General features: G+C 38.2%; 1 protein-coding gene across 2 annotated transcripts in view; it reads left to right on the forward strand.

Moving 5' to 3' along the window:
* Nucleotides 1–8,179, forward strand: part of LOC131152666 (putative clathrin assembly protein At2g01600) — a 49,910-nt gene extending 41,731 nt beyond the window's left edge. For both annotated transcript variants that reach the window (XM_058104454.1, XM_058104455.1), the window contains exon 15: nucleotides 7,469–8,179. In XM_058104454.1, coding sequence (XP_057960437.1) covers nucleotides 7,469–7,825 — 357 coding nt within the window. In that variant the 3' untranslated portion in view covers nucleotides 7,826–8,179. The remainder of the gene's footprint in view (nucleotides 1–7,468) is intronic.
* Nucleotides 8,180–13,203: the final 5,024 nt, after the last annotated feature.

A 13,203-nucleotide genomic window follows, 5' to 3' on the forward strand; every position in this document is an offset into this window, starting at 1 on the left:
GTCTCCATTCTCTAGTGAAGATGTACGCTCTGGGACTCTTTCCACTGTACGGCTCGCCCACTGCGTGAGGTAACAACAACAGTTGGCCCGTAACAAGCTCAAAAGGGCTCTTGTCGGTTGTTGAGCTCCTTTGGGCATTGAAACAAAACTGAGCCACATCAAGTAGCTGCACCCTATTTTTCTGGTTGTCGTTGACGAAATGGTGCAAGTACTCTTCTAGCTCTCCGAATCTCTCTATTCCGTTTGTCTGTCAGTGAGAACTCGGAGAGATATCAAGATGTGAATCGAGGAACTTGAAAAATTCTATCAAGAAATTGTCAATGAATATTAAGTCTCGGTCACAAACAATGTTTTGAGGAACACCCCAATATTTCACAACATTCACGAGGAACAATTGTGCCGTCTCCACTGCCAAACAGTACTTTGGTGCAGCCATGGAGGTACCATACTACGAAAACCTGTCTACGACTACAAGTATAGACCCTACATCTTCCACTCTGGGCAGGAAGGTGATGAAGTCCAGTGAGACACTTTCCCACAGTTTGGATGGTACTGATATGGGCTCCCGCAACCCTACACTCTTCTTTCGCTCCCCCTTTTCTTGTTGGCAAGTGAGACATGTTCAGGTATAATGAACCACATCATCATGCATGTGTGGCCAATAATACCTTTGCTTCAGTAGTCCAGTCATTGGAGTCATTTTGTGCTAATACCCCATAACGAACTTCCTGTAATAGCTAGTAAGGCCAAGAAAGGAACGCAACTCCTTCATTGTCATGGGGATCTTTCATTCTTGAATCATCCTTACCTTCTCCATATCCCTCCGGATACGTCCCTGCTAAACCACGACCAAGTAATTTGTTGCTCCATTGAGCGAAAAAGCACTTCTCTTTCTCCAGATACAAATTGTTTCCCCTCAGCCTGTTGAACTTTCCATAGATGCTCTTTATGTTTTCTCTAAAACAACACTAATGCTCCCAACGGTGCTTTGGAAGGGCGAACATATCTCGCTTCCAACTCATTAAGCTATTTCCCCAACTCTGCTAGCTCTGGAGGCGCCATTCGACATGACCCTTTAGCAGGTGGTTTCACTCGTGGCAACAACTCGATCACATGCTCCACAGTCCGTTGTGGAGGCAAGTCGTGAGGCAGCTTATTCGGCATCACCTCCTTGTATTCATCCAACACCGCTTGGATGGTCGTAGGCACCAACTCTTGGCCTACTTTGTCATCTATCATCACCATGGCTAGATGCGTCTGCTCCCCCCTTCTCAATCCCTCCTTGAGTTGCATGACTGAAAGGGACTTCCCATCATCTCCTTTTGTTGGAACAGCTTACACCATGCACGAGTGATCCCCCATTAGACACAGGGAACCAGCCGAAGGCATCAGCACCATGGTTTTAAATAAAGGCTGCGACCGTTACGTAACGCTGTTACGTAATGGTTTTTTGGGTTGTTGATACTGTTACACACCACGAAACCGACGTGAGGAAAAATCATGGCCATAGTGCCTGTTACGGACTGCAACCGTTAGGTAAAGGCCACTACGGCCGTTACGTAACTGCTACAGGATTGTTACACCAAAAAAAATATTTAATTTTTTACTTTTCTTCTCACTTTTTCCCTCTCTTTCATAAATCATTCTCAATATACCATGTGGCGAGAGGGGGAAAAGATTATAATGAGGATGACAATGATACAAAATTTACTATTTCTTTAAAGACTCACAATAGATGCATTAATTAACAGTTTGAAAATACTAGTTAGGAAAATATTTTATTTTGATAATATTAGCAATGTGATATTTATGTTCTATATTTTTCAACTTCAATCATCTTTCTTTTCTAGCTATTTTATATTTGTATTATTTGTATGTCTTATGTGTCTAATAGATTAATTGAGTGTATAATGTATTTTGTTCTATTAATTAATTTAGTACACATAAGAATTCATCAAAGATAAGAACAATGAGAAGTATAAATGCGCGCGCACACGTAATTTTTCTATCAATGGTGGTTTAATACAAATGTAAATTTGTTGCCCTTACCAAAGAACTTAGTTACTTGAACTAAATGATCCAAAATACACTAAAACTCTTTCTAAGAAGGGCTAAAAGTTTAAAACATGCAAGTACACTCATATGCACAAGGTTGTGCGTGCTTCAAAAAAATTCACAGTCGTTACACCCGCTTCCCGTTATGTAACATCCGCTACTCCCGCTTCCCGTTACACCCGTTACCGTTACGTTACGCTACCCGTAATCGCGAATTAAAATCATGATTAGCACTGCCTTCGTTCCCCTTAGGAACTCCATTCCCAAAATGACTGGAAAGTCATCCAATGACACCGCTGTGAAATTCGCATGACCTTCCCACTGTCCAAGCTTCACATTCATTTGCTTGGCTACTCCCAGAGTAGGTTGGGCTACAGAATTAACTACTTTCATGCGTCCTGTATCAATTGTGAGTAGCCCTGGTAACTACCATAGCGTAGGTACTCTTTCCATTGATCCTCAAATCCACAAACATTAGTCCTTTTGCTCGTGTAACTTTCGGTACTTTCGCCTGCTTTTCCAATGCGTTCACTTGCCGTATTGCACCCATTCTCGGGATCTCATCCTCTTCCCCTCGCTCTCCACCACTTGTCTCAAAGTGAAAGTTTGTAAAGCATTGAGTAAGCCCTTGTGTGGGCACTCCATAACTTTGTGAGGGCCTCCACACAAGTAGCATGAAATTTTCCCCTTTTCATTGGGTTTGTTGATTCCTTTAGAGGACGAAGCTTCCTTTGAGGTTGATGCTTTGTGTGATACCCCGTGAAAGAAAGGCTTAAAAAGGATTTGATGTTACTACTCATATCAACAAGGTGCACTTTTCTTTTCGGGAGTCTTCCTATAAGAATTCTATGGTTAAGCGTGCTTGACTTGGAGTAATCTTGGGATGGGTGACCTTCTGGGAAGTGTATGACTGTCAGGGAATATGTAGCTAAATTTGTTGAACTATCGTGTTTTGCTCCATTCCTGATCCCGAACGAGGCGAGAAAGGCCAGAAAGTTTGAAAAAGGCCTGAGATGAAAGGTTTATGAGCTTGTAGTAGGGTTCCAGGTCCATAACTTCTTTGACTTGGTGAAAGAAAGACTTAAAAAAGATTTGATGTTACTACCCATATCAACAAGTTGCACATTTCTTTTCGAGAGCTTTCCCGTAAGAATTCTACAGTTAAGCGTGCTTGACTTAGAGTAATTTTGGGATGGGTGACCTTCTGGGAAGTTTTCTCAGGAAGTGTGTGAGTAAGGACAAAACACATTGAAAAGGACATGTGTTGGTCTGTGAGGCCAGTCATTAGTTTGATAAGGTCTGTCCCTTGTTGTCTGGTCTAGGTGGAGGAGGAGAGACGTAGTGCTCCCTGGTAGACTCAGGTTGTGGCCTTACAAATGGTATTAGAGCAATTACCCAGCCAGAAGTGTGATGAGATTCACATCGCCTGAGTTTGGAAATATGAATTCGCGACGAGGACGTTGCGTTTTGTAAATGGGGGAGAATGTGATACCCCGTGGAAGAAAGACTTAAAAAGGATTTGATGTTACTACCCATATCAATAAGGTGCACCTTTGTTTTCGAGAGCCTTCCCATAAGAAGTCTACGGTTAAGCGTGCTTGGCTTGAAATAATCTTGGGATGGGTGACCTTTTGGGAAGTTTTCTCAGGAAGTGTGTGAGTGAGGACAAAACACACTGAAAATGGCATGTTATTCTGTGAGGTCAGTCATTAGTCCGATAAGGCCCGCACCCCTATTGTCTGGTTCAGGTGGAGGAGGAGAGACGCAGTGCTCCCTGGCAGATCCAAGTCGGGGCGTTACACTTTGTAGTCGGCTCCCCCACTCTTGGGTTTGCTTTTCTTGAAAGACTTTCCACTGTTTCCCTCTCCGCCAAACCCTTTTGACGAAGCGGTATTATCACTAGCGTAGTAAGTCAAGCGTTCTGCAGCAGCTTGTGTAGTAGACAAGTCTTAAACTCTTTGTCTATGAAGTTCAATTCTTGCTCGCGATTTCATTCCCTCTAGAAAATAGAACAATTTTTCCTTCTCCGATATGTCCTTGATATCCAACATCAAAGCATAAAATTGTTTCACGCATTCCTTGATTGACCCACTCTGCTTGAGGTCTCTCAACTTCTTCCTAGCATTATACTCAACATTCTCAAGAAAGAATTGGGCCTTGAGCTCTCTTTTCAAGTCTACCCAATTATCCACTACACAACTTCCATTTTCAATTTCCCAGTACTTGGTACGCCACCACAGTTCGGCGTCACCAACCAAGTATATGGTCGCATTCCTTCACCTGTGCTGAGGCCATCCTCACACCACGAAAGTACTACTCAACATCAAACAAGAAGTTCTCCGGCTCCTTGGCATCACAGACACCCCTATACGTCCTAGGTTTTGGTACCTTGTTCTTGCTAACTCTCGGAGTGTTGGAGTTCCCATAGCAAGAACCATCAGATCCATCTTTACATCCAGATCGGCTATCCGTGATTGCAAAGTTTACATTGTATGGCGAAAGTCCTTTGACATCTCACCTAACAAACTTGCTTGATGCTTTTGTGATCCCATCACTTCATTATCAAGTTCCCTCATCTGGGCCACCTCTGCAGCCGTAGTGTTGGCTGTGGTCTCAGCATGTGCTTCGAGCGCACTGATTCTCTCAACATTGGTTGGTGCCATGGTCACTTACCAAAGATATCCCAATCCCACTACGACGGTAACTGAATTCCCAACACGAAGCTCTAATACCAGGTGTTAGGGGTTAATTATTTTCACACCTTTGTGAAAGGACCGTGCGGCGCTAGCTAAAGCATTCTTGCTTAACTAGCTAGCTTATCGTTTATCAACATTTATCCACGAAACACTTTCATTAGCATTCAATCAAATGACAGCAAAAATAGTAAGCAATCATGAAAGCAGTGGCAAGCAAGCAGTAAATATTGAAGCAACACAATTCATTAGTAACACATCCGTTGACATTGTGTGTTTAGCGAGGGAGGCAAGTAGGCTAAACACGTTAACAATAGCTAGTGAGTTTTACAAGACTGATGAACACTCTCCCTCCCCTAAAGAGATTTTTATGTAAATATCATCTTGACACTAGGAAACATCAAAGTGACCGAGGAGTCATACTGCCTTATTTGGCGTACAAAGAAACTACTAGAAGAAATAACCCTAAACTAGTATTTACATGATGAAAACCCATCCCTAGCATACAAGACAAGCGGTCACATGTAAGCATGATGCCCTGAACAAGCTTAGCCTGTGACACAAGGCAATGAGTGGATTGACTTCTAGAGAATATTATGCTTAAGAGGATCTACACTTGCTTCATACTGACCTAAGTTGACTTTTTAAATTTCTTGACACTCATATCCCTTTTAGTCAACCATCTCTTATAAAAATAGAAGTCAGTTGATGAATTGTCCTTCAGAATTGAAATAGAAAATTTGAAAGTATTTGAAGTAATGAATACTAGTAGCAAATATACTTGGTACATCTTTTTGCCAGTATACTTAACGTTTGAATTTTTTGACTGTCAACTTTGCACTAGTGGATGCCACTATTTTCATTGAAACACTTATCTATGATATCTGAACCTTTTTGGGGAATTTAGGGTTTCTCCTCTTCCCATTTAGGGGGTTAAATTTATCCACAAGACAAATATATCAATTCATCGCTAAAGGTCTTCTAATATGGGGGGTAAATGTCAAAAAATACCATTTTGAACTTAAAGAGAGGTCCACATCTTTTTAACAAACCTCAATAAAGGTTCACATATTGTCTTTGGTGCTATTATCAACTCTTTTAGCTTTCATAAGGAACACAATAATTTTTTCGATGATTTGTTTACCATTACGAAATGCTATTAAATATATTAAAAATTGATGAATACTACTATTAATGTTCGAATGTGGTGATTGTATAGAGGTTTAAAATGATATAAAAATATAAATAAACAACAAAACTCTATAAAAATATAACCAACTACCAGACTAATTTTTTGAGTTTAGAGTATTGTGAGTAAACAACAATAACTATTAAAAATTGTTGATTTTCTGGTTGCATTATGTTAAAAAAAAAAAAAGGAAAAAAAAAGAGAAAGACTTGGGCCAATTGCTATATTTAAAAAATTTATGTTATGTTAAAAGACTATTAACAAACTATGGGAAGTTCTATGATACAATCCCATTGCAAGATGTTGGCTTTTAAAGCATATGTGTGACAGATCCACAAACTATAGATATAAAATGTTTGGTAATTTGTGTCTGGACAACTGCCCCACTAATCAATATCGTGGCTCCACCACTATGTAAAAGCCAACTATAGCCTCTCCAAATTCGATTTGTGAGGAAAAGAAGTAGATGACAAATCAAACTGTGGAAGAAATATATGCAAGTAAAGACATCAGAACCATCCGTAGTCTATACTTTAGAAACCCTAGGTGGAGGACAGAAAAAATCCCAAGATTACCAAAGATGAAAAGAAAGCTCATCAGCCTCACGATCATTAAGGTTTCTGCTAAAGTTCAAATTCCAGGAAATGAAATCCCTTTCAACTTTAATCGAATACACCATTGTATTCTGGAATTAAGTAGATGGAAAAGCTGAGTGAAAGCAACAGAGAAGGATGAATCTCACTCTCATATATATTTCCAAAAAAAAAAATTTTGTTTAACGAATATCATATTGGACACTCATGAGAATATACCTAATTCCAGGTTTCCAACATGAGTATCGTAAAAATTTTTCAGAAAACAAAACTCGCTTTTAATGACTTTATGCCATAGGGTGTTATTTTCTAAGCGGAACTGCCACAACCAAATTAACAGGCCCTCCTAACTGATCAAGTGATCCCTCTTCCTACCCATAGCAGAAAAAAAGGTGTTTTTCTACCGACTTGGAATATCAATAGAAATCATTGGCATTACTTTCTGGCATAGGCGCATGTTATGTGGACGTCAACGCAATATTAGTGCTTTATTATTTAAGCTCTTTGTTTATAATTCAGACCAGTGACGTGTGCAAACTCTGTTTTGACATGGTTATAGGGACCTGGAAACATCCCAAAATTCATATATAAGGCCATGCCCCTTTGCGTGTGCAAGTGTGTGTGCACGTGTGCGCACACCCTCCTCCCCCTTCCCCCACACCCACATCCATACCCACGTACATTTCTAGGTGACAAAAGCACAATATGCTGTTGATGTTATAAAAAAATCGATATTGTAGATTTGGATTACAACTTTGTGTTGGATGTCATGGTTGTGTTGACAAGTGTGATGTACAAAACATTGAGAAGAAGTGATTGCATCTGCCCTCTTGGAATGGCTCAACTGCCCTGGCACCATTTTGTGTTACTGCGTTTGTGTATTCTTTTTCAAATAAAGGAGCAACTCATGTATCTTACCTATGCTCCTAAATGGTCAGGCTGGCGGATTGGACTCGCTCACTCTGAACAGTTTATATGATGAAGGAGCATATAGAGCTGCACAGCAGCCTGTTTATGGAAGCCCGGCCCCAAACCCATTTGAAGTTCAAGATCCTTTTGCTTTGTCTACCAGCATTTCTCCTCCTGCAGCAGTCCAAATGGCAACAATGGCTCAACCACAGGTGAATCCCTTCGGTCCATACCAACCTTCCTACTCACAGCAGCAGCAACAGAATCATTTAATGATGGGCAGCGCTCCAAATCCTTTTGGTGATTCGGGCTTTGGCGCATTTCCAGTGAACAGTGTAGCTCATTCTCAGACTAATAATCCGTTTGGAAGTACAGGCCTACTCTGATGACATGTTGGCATATACGGGGATTGTCATATTGTTGGTAGTTGATTTTGTTGCTTTTGGAGGTCAGCAAAGCTGTGCGGATTTGTGCATTTGGTCTGTAGGATAGATGGCTCTCATCGTGAATCACTTGTTTGTTTGGGCTGTGAAATATGTGGATTCATATGATTGGATAGCAAAAGATGTGATAACTGGTAAGAGGGATTCATATTGTTTTATAATTCAGTCTATTACTGCACAGCTTTTTTCTTTTATCCTTTTGTTTTTTCCTGGGTTGGGAGAAGGGGCAGGGTGTGGAAGTGTGAAGAGATTTTAAAGTTGGCATCAATGTAAAAGTCTTGTGTTTCTTCTTTTTCATTTTAATGGTTCTAGTTTTGCTAATATTTTATATATATTCAGTATCACGTTGTCTCCCCGTCCAAATTGGAGTAGAAAATGGTTTATAAGAGGTTTTAAGTTCATTTTATTTTCTAGAGTTTAGAGTCAATTTCAATATTTCTCTTAATTTTGAGAAAGTAGATTAAACATCAATATTATTAATTTCTGATCAAGGTGACTTGTTGATTCGAGGACAAGGTGGCTGTCTATAATTAAAAATGAATTGGGTTTTTGTTTGTTTTTTCTTGAGGAATAAATGAGTTATAAAATATTAGTTACAACTTTATATAAAACATTATGTTGATGGTATAAAGTAAATAATAATAATGTGAAATTTTTTATGAATGTATGAGGAGGAATAGAGAAAGAATAACAATTCTTACGTTTCACTCTGAGAATTCATTCTTATTAAATATTCAATGAAATTTATTACATAATTAATGAAATAATAAGGGACAAGTAGTTATTATATACATAATTAAAATTTTTACTATATTTCATTTCGTTTCAAGAAATCACTATTTCATGAATCAAACAAGCTGTAAATAAAACAAATTTGGTAAAACTGAATGGATTTGGTTAACCTAAGTGACTTCAGCCATCCACTTCCACAGATTTGCACATTTTCTCATTTTTATTGTTATATATATTTTTTAATTTTAATCATTAAATTTTAGTTTTGCTTTTTCACTTTTCCATCTTCAATTGTCAAAAAAAATTAAAATAAAAAATAAAAGGTTAAATTAGTAAATTGTTAAATTTGAGCTTAGTAGAACTTTAACCTGGTTGTTATGCTTGCAAGCAATTGACTTTGGGCATATGTATTCAACAAAAGGGTGTAAAAACATTTGATTGGTTTTTGACATTTGTGGTGTAACATAAATCCCACTCTGTTTTTAGAATGGGGTCATGTTCTTCCAAGCCTATTAGGTAAGTTGGGTCACTATAACACTAATATTTAAAACACTTATCTAAAGTGTAAATTAGGGGTGACATTGAAAATAATCCCTAAGTAACAAAATGAAATAAATCCTTTTGTTAAAAAAACCAATTAAGAGGATGTGGGCAATTTATCTTGATTAAAAATTGGGGTGGATATCACTTAAGACTTGCAAGTTTGGAGGTACATTAAAAATGACTCTTAAAATTGAAATAACGCAGGAAAAGCATTTTCCAAAAAAATAATTTGATTAAGAAGCAATGGGTGAGATGAGTCTAGTCCATTAACGATATAAAGAAGGATAATCGTGCTTGAAGGAGAGTAGGAAAATAATACTGATAGTATTTTTGTGTTATAACAACAATCACCCTAGGTGTCCATATATGAACTTAATTTAATAAAGTCATAGGTAGGTAAACTTGAAGCCAATAATCTACCACATCTTCTGAGAAAGTAAAGCAAATAAGGGTAGATTGTCACATGTTAGTGATGAAACTAATGAACCTATAGTGGGAAATGAAGAATTCACATACTAACAACCGGAATGACTTTTGCTGAGAAAGAAAACCTAGGAATAAGAAAAATTGGAGAAAGAATAATGAGTAATAAAAGACCTATTGTGTCCAATTTAATAGAATTCAATCCACAACTAATAGTTTTTTAACCTCAAAAAGCATTGGCAAGCAGAGGACAAGATAAGGCTTGAATATATCTAGATCTTGATGATATTTTTTGTGAGAAGGTGATAATCTAGTGAATTATCAGATGTGACAAAATGCCAAGCCTGCTGACTTAGTAGTGCTTTGTTGAAAATATGCATATTATGAAATCCCATGTGCCATGAGGTTTTAGGGAATCAAGAACAAACCATGCACATCAATGCATCTTCTTTTCCTTGGTGGTGGAACCCTACCAAGGTAATGCCTAAATTTGGTGAACAACCTTGCAAGGCGAGGCATATGCTAAAAGATAAGACATATAATATACATATTATGATTGCAATATGGATTTAATAAGAACTTCTTGACTCGACAAAGGGAAAGAATGTGGCTTCTTGTTGGACAAAGATTTTGATATGTGACAAAACAAGTTTCAATCATGCATTCTTAGAATTTTCGTAAGTATTATATGTGAAATATTATGAGAAACATTTATAAGAAGAATCATGAGATGCATCCATAAGAAGCAATATAAGATGTATTCATAAGTCACTATGAGAGGCACTTGTAAGAAGCATGGTAAAATGAATTCATAAGAAGCATGATAAGACACATCTATAAGAAGCATGATAAGATATATATATATATATATATATATATATATATATATATATATATATATAAGTGTTATTTGTGGCTCTTATACTTCTGTTTTGATAAGTAAAGAAGGAAGGAGGAAAAACATGAAGGGGGCAACACAGTAGGACTCGTTGACGAAGGGCCTATGCTCGTCGACGAGGGAACAACAGAGGTTCGTTAACGAAGGTTCTAAAGCTCATTGATAAATAATTACCGAGAGCAGGATATTACAGACTTTTGGCATCATCGACGAGAGCCTTGTATTCATCGACGAAGGTTCTTCTTGGTCTTGTCGACAAAGCCCCCGTGTTCATCGACGAGGGGCGCTTTGGCTACGGCAGTTTTCTGAAATTTTGAATTTTTGAGCGTTGGTTGGTTGGGAAAACAGGGGGAAACCTCTGAGGAAACTCTATATATGTCATCTGGGCATATTTTGAGATAGAGAGTGATCATTATTGAAGTGTATTGTGTACATTGGGATTTTCATAGTGAAATTTGTGTGCCTTTTTCTTCCGTGGATGTAGGCTTTGTCGAATCACGTAAATCTTTGTGTTGCTGTACTTATTGGTTGTGTTATTTATTTCTTGTTGACTATTCCACTGTGTATCTTCATTATACGATCCATATCACAACAAATTGGTATCAGAGTGATTATTGTTATGACATTGGGATCATCTTCTACAAGATTTGACATTGTCAAATTCGATGGAGCTGGAAACTTCAGTTTATGGAAGAGGAGAGTGAAAGATATTCTTGTGCAACAAGGAATGACTAAGGCTCTGCTTGATACACAACCGGAAGGAATGGATGAGGCAACATGGTTAGATTTGAAAGCAAAGGCAGGGTTGACAATACACTTGTGTTTGGCCAACGAAGTTCTCTATCGGGTGATGGAGGAGGATTCTCCAATGGCAAAATGGAGAAAGTTAGAAAGTCGGTACATGTCTAAATCCCTCAATAACAAACTTTTTCTTAAGCAGCGTTTATATTGACGTAAGATGGTAGAAGGATCTAGTCTAAATTAACACATCAATGCGTTTAATCAAATCATAAGTGATCTTATGAGAGTTGATGTGAAGTTTGATGAGGATGATAAGACTTTGATGTTGTTAAATTCTTTGCCGTCAACTTATACTTACGAAAATCTTGTGAGCACTCTTACATGGGAAAAAGAAACACTTGATTTGAAAGAAGTAATAAGTTCTTTGTTAAATTTTCATCAAAGGTTGAAAATATGTGATGAAGGGGAAGGACTTGTGGTAAAGGGTTGTAATGAGCGAGGCAAAAGAAAGTTTAAAATTGGGTCTAATCAGAAATCCCAAAATCAATCCAAGAAGAAGAAGAAAATTTGGTGTTATAAATGTGGTAAAAAGGGACATGTGAAACCGGAGTGTCCGGATTGGAAGAAAGGAAATGCTAATAAGCATGAGGGGATTTCTAAATCCGTGAATGTTGTTCAAGAAGAGGATTCAGTGGATGGTGATGGTCTATTAGTTTCAGTGGAGTCAGATAATCTAACGGACTCTTAGATACTTGACTTGGCATGTTCTTATCACATGACTCCAAACAAAGAGTGGTTCAGCACTTATAGGTTAGTAAATTCTGGAACAGTTCTTATGGGTAATGATGCTTCTTACAAGATCGTTGGCATAGAAAATGTAAAAATAAAAATGTTTGATGGTGCTGTAAGAACATTATGTAATGTAAGACATATACCTGAGTTGAGAAAGAGTTTAATATCTTTTGGCACTTTGGATTGTAATGGTTTTAATTATAAGTCCAAAGGTGGAGTCTTGACGGTATGGAAAGGTAATTGACTGTGATGAAAGCATAGAAAGTGGATGAGAATATTTACACATTGCTGGGAACTACCATTGTAGGTGGAGTTGCAATTGCAGATGCTGAATTAGATGAGTCCTTCTTGTGGTATATGCGTCTTGGGCATATGAGAGAACATGACATGAAAGAACTACACAAGAGAAAACTGTTAAAAGATTTGAAAATGTGTCAATTGGAATTTTGTAGGTTTTGTGTTCTTGGAAAACAAAACAGAGCAAAAATCAGTTCAACTACTCACAAGATGAAAAGAATTCTTGACTATATACATTCAGATGTTTGGGGCCCAGTAAGAGTTACATCAACGGGTGGACATGTGTACTATGTGAGTTTCATTGATGATTACTCACAGAAGGTTTGGGTTTACTTCATGCGTCACAAATATAGTATGTTTGCCAAGTTTAAGATTTGGAAGGCTGAAGTGTAAAACCTGACAGGGAGGAGAATCAAATACTTAAAGTCGGATAATGGGACTGAGCACGATGATTCTCGTTTTACGGAGTTTTGTGCAAAGCAAGGCATCAAAAGACATTTTACAGTTCATCGGACACCTCAGCAAAATGGTGTGGCAGAACGGATAAACCGGACTCTTGCTGATAGGGCTCAGTGTCTTAGGTTGAATGCAGGACTACCGAAGAATTTTTGGGCCGAGGCAATTAGTATGACTTGTTTTCTAGTTAACTGATCACCAAGGGCATCACTAGTGGGTAAAGTGGCGGAAGAGGTTTGGACGGGAAATGTAGTAGACTACTCCGAATTGAAGGTATTCGGGTGTCCAGTCTATGTCCATGTGTCTAGTGAGGAGAGGTCTAAGCTTGACCTGAAGTCTCGCTGTTGCATCTTCTTGGGATATCCAGAGGGTGTGAAGGGGTATAAACTTTGGGACCCAGTGGCAAACAAGGTGGTGATCAGTAAAGATGTAGTCTTTG

This window comes from Malania oleifera, chromosome 4 (assembly GCF_029873635.1).
Source record: "Malania oleifera isolate guangnan ecotype guangnan chromosome 4, ASM2987363v1, whole genome shotgun sequence".
In the NCBI taxonomy this organism is placed as follows: Eukaryota; Viridiplantae; Streptophyta; class Magnoliopsida; order Santalales; family Ximeniaceae; genus Malania; species Malania oleifera.